This window comes from Cornus florida, unplaced genomic scaffold, assembly GCF_030987335.1.
Source record: "Cornus florida cultivar Cherokee Brave unplaced genomic scaffold, ASM3098733v1 CherokeeBrave_3.0.0_Hap2_Chr07, whole genome shotgun sequence".
Lineage (NCBI taxonomy): Eukaryota > Viridiplantae > Streptophyta > Magnoliopsida > Cornales > Cornaceae > Cornus > Cornus florida.
Genome location: NW_026775577.1, coordinates 45,691,195 through 45,695,371, shown reverse-complemented (window position 1 = coordinate 45,695,371; position 4,177 = coordinate 45,691,195). Strand labels below are relative to the sequence as shown.

The window sequence follows — 4,177 nt, the reverse complement described above, 5'->3', positions numbered from 1 at the left end:
AGAGAGAGGCAAGTTCATAGTTGAGAACGATAATAGAGAAGGAGGCGATTGGGGAGGCTAAAATGATTTGCCTTAAAAATGTTTTTTTTTTTTTTTTTTTTTTTCTTTTTTCTTTTCTGGGTGTATAAATTTTGAGGCCCCATAAATTTATATTTTAAAATATATAAGGGTATAATAGTAAATTTATTAAAATATTTTCCTTTCCTTTCATTTTCCAAACATGATTATTGTCTTTTCTTTTTTTTTTTTTTTTCTTCGTTAATCAACTAAACACGATAAGGGATTAAAATTATCATTTTTTTCCTTTCCTACCATACCAAACATAACCTAAATGATTTGCGTGCGTGTAGTTTGTAAAAAAAGAATGAGTAAAGTACAGTTACACCCCCTGAGATTTGGCAAAAGGACACTCAAATGAAACTTATCTGTTTTTTGGATAAAGACACCCCTGAAGGTTTAAAAATAGACAAAGTCACTCCTTTACATGAAAATTGACCAAATTACCCTTTGACCATTTAGGAGACTTTTTTAACTTTATAATTTAATAAATTGGACCAATCTACCCTCATGAACAATTTATGTATAAAAAAAAAGGTAACCAATAAAAAAAAAAACTTTATGTTGTTCACTTTTTTTTTTTTTACTTTATAGATGTCCCAACTTCTTAAAAATGTAGACGTTTAAAATGATTTTTTGATTCAATACATATATTTCAAATAAATTATATTTTGTTATTACTTCTTTTCTTTTTCTTTTTTATTTTAAAATTAAGATGCTTAATTCTTTCATCTAAAAAAATTAAATTAATTTATTTTCCTTAAAAATAAAAAATATGATACCAGTATAACTTTATGCATTTTAAATTATATATCAAATATTATGCATTTCCCAACACAAAAGGAAAAAAAATAATAAAAAAACAAAGGGAAAAAATATAATAAAACAAAGGCATGCATAAAGTTAAGATGCATAAAGTTATATTGGTACCTATTTTCTTTTATGTTGGGAAATGCATAATATTTGATATATAATTTAAGATGTATAAAGTTATATTGGTACCATATTTTATATTTTTAAAGAAAAGAGATTGGTTTAATTTTTTAGATGAAAGAATTAAGCATCTTAATTTAAAAATAAAAAAGAAAAAGAAAAGAAATAATAACAAAATATAATTTATTTGAAATATATGTATTGAAGTAAAAATCATTTTAGACGTCTATATTTTTAAGAAGTTGAGATATTAAAAAAAAAAAAAAAAAAACAATATAAAGTTTTTATTTATTTATTTATTTATTTTTATGCATAAATTATTCATGAGGATAGATTGATCCAATTTATTAAATTGTAAAATTAAAAAAGTTTCCTAAAAGGTCAAATGGTAATTTGATTAATTTTTTTATGTAAAGGAATGTTTTTGTCTATTTTTTAACCTTCAAGAAGTATTTTTACCTAAAAATAAATAAATTTCTTCTTAGTATCATTTTGTCAAACCCAAGAATTCTAGCCGGACTTTACCCAAACAAAAAATTTAGGGGTGGAAGGTATAATTTAACGTAGTTTCAAATTTCAATGCATCATTGCACTATTGTCTTGGGCAGTGAAATGGTCAATTCGAAAAGACACAAAAGCACAGAGAAAAGTTGTGAGCGTGTTTCAAATTTCAATACGAAAAGAGCACAGGTGTGGAAGAGAGAGAAATTGTGGAAGTTCTGGGATAGAGAAGGAAAGAGATTTTGAAGCATCTTCTCCGATAGTCTCTCTATCTCTCCAGTATTTACTCCATTGGAGTATTCAAGTGTGTACTAAGTCGATTTCTTCCTTCTTCAGGTGACTGATTTCCTAAACCCTAGCTTATTTTTGCATTTGGGACTGTATGCATTATTTGTCTAGGTTATACACACACACACATGCACTCATATATACATCAATGTTAATTTAGTTAGTCGCTTTCTTCCTTCTTCAGGTGACTGATTTCCTAAACCCTAGCTTAATTTTGCATTTGGGGTTGTCAATTTAATATGTATATGTGTCTAATATAACCAATGTATATATATGCGTGTATATATATACACGCACTCATATATACATCAATTTTCCTTGCAGGTAACCATTGTGTAAAATCACTGAGTTCAAAACCCTCATAGGCAGTGACGGACCCAGAAAATTTGGTGAGGGGGGGCGAATTTTTAATTTGTGGGTACAAAATTATATGATGAGTTTATTTTTGTAATTTTAGCAGGGTTTTTTTCATAAATTTTTAAAAAAATTAAGTATAAAATGAAAAAAAAAAATTAGTGGGGCAAATTATAATTATAGTGGGGCATCTTCATAAATTATCAAAATTTGAAGTATAAAATGTTAAAAAAAAAAGAATCCAGTGGGGGCGAATTGTAATTTTAGGGGGGGCATTTTCATAAATTTTAAAAATATTAGGGTATAAAATGAAAATATTAAAAATTCAGGGGGGCATCTGCCCCCCCTAGTCCCCTGCTGGGTCCGTCCCTGACTCTAGTGGTACTAAAACTAGATGCTATGTTTGCTCTCAATGTTCCAAGAATGGTCTGTCTCCCCAGCCTTAAAATCCTCCATCTTGATAAAATTGTGTTTACAGATGGTGGCTCAACTAAGAGGCTCGTTTCAGGCTGCCCTGTGCTTGAGGATTTGGTGTTAATAGCATGTTATTGGGAAGATCATAATTTTAATGTTTTTAACATTTCAGCTCTTTCACTCAAGAGTTTGACTATTCATAGCGACATTCGGAACTACAAGTTTGTGTTTAATACGCCAAATCTTCAGTATCTTCAGTACTTTGATTACGTAGCAGCAGAAGGGTATTCGATGGATAATTTCAATTCTCTGGTTGACGCGGACATCAAATTGATGTCAAACATCGAATATGGAATAGGAGGCAGCATTATTGGTGATAAATCTGTAGAAGAAGTTAATGTAGTGAAATTTCTTGGAGGAATATCTAAAGTGCAGCGGCTTTATTTTCATTCCGACTCCATAGAGGTTGTTACCTTTGTTAAATCATATTCTGACTCCTGATTTATGTCTATTTGTGATGCTCTTTTTGCCCAAATATACTAAACTGTTGAGACTATATGTATCGTGTTACTCCCTGTAGATATATACTGACTTGGTTTTGTTTTTGCATGAAGGCACTTCATGGGTGCTCACTCCCAAATTTTTATCATTTGACTTATTTGGAGCTGGGTGTGCTTGATGAGGGTGATACTGATGGATGGGAATTGCTTCCTGAATTGCTTGAGCGCGCACCAAAACTGGAAACCCTTGTTTGTAAGGTGACGAGCTAAACTACTTTGTTTTGATTAAATTCAAAGTTATTCGTGCAATTACTCAATAGTAAATTCTTTTCTGGTTAGGAACTTCTATACCATGGACATGATTGCTATACAAAGCACCAATTTCGCTGGCATACACCAAGTATTGTGCCATCTTGTTTGTTGTTCCACCTCAAGGTAATTGAAATTAGGTACTTTTATGGGACGAGTGACGAACTGAAAATGGCCGGGTATTTCTTGAAGAATGCTAAAGTTTTGAAGAGATTCGTAATACGTTCCGCTAGGGATCAACAGTCAAAGATTTGCAATACGTTGTTGGGGCTACATAAGTGATCAAAGACTTGCCGACTTGAGGTGACTTGATTTGATTGCAATAGGCGCAAGAGTTTTGCAGAGGATGTCATGACCATCTAAATATTTTTGGCTGTGATTCAAATTATGTTTTGCATTTCAGTTTGCTTCCAGAACCTCAAATGCTTTGTTTTGTAATGTTCCATGGAGGGCCATGAATGCTTTAAACACTATTGTCTGTAATTTTTTTGTATGCAAACATTAAGTATATCTTATTTTCGCAAATTGTAGATTCCTTGAGCATTCCTCTCACAATTCTTACATAAGTTTGATGGGAGAATCTCATTTTTTAAATATAAAACTTCTATAACTTTTAAGTAGAGTACAACAATTCTTTAAATATAATATTTTTGGACGGCTCAAAAATATATATTCCGGTTCACATGTCTTTGCTCGAACCACAATGCCACAATTATTTCTCATAGCGAATTTATCCACAACCCGACCATCACGTGGGAAGAAGGCAGTGTCCACATTGCACTTAATAGACCCAGCAAGTGGCCTTGTACAGGGCTAAAACT

At 31.2% G+C, this 4,177-nt stretch overlaps 1 protein-coding gene across 1 annotated transcript; it reads left to right on the top strand.

Annotated features, from left to right (window-relative positions):
* Positions 1-2,527: 2,527 nt before the first annotated feature.
* On the top strand, positions 2,528-3,868 carry LOC132267660 (putative FBD-associated F-box protein At3g50710). Its single transcript, XM_059768790.1, has 3 exons — positions 2,528-3,012; positions 3,162-3,305; positions 3,387-3,868. The coding sequence occupies exons 1-3, from the start codon at positions 2,533-2,535 to the stop codon at positions 3,636-3,638; spliced, it is 876 nt and encodes a 291-aa protein (XP_059624773.1). The 5' UTR covers positions 2,528-2,532; the 3' UTR covers positions 3,639-3,868.
* The last annotated feature ends 309 nt before the right edge of the window (positions 3,869-4,177 follow it).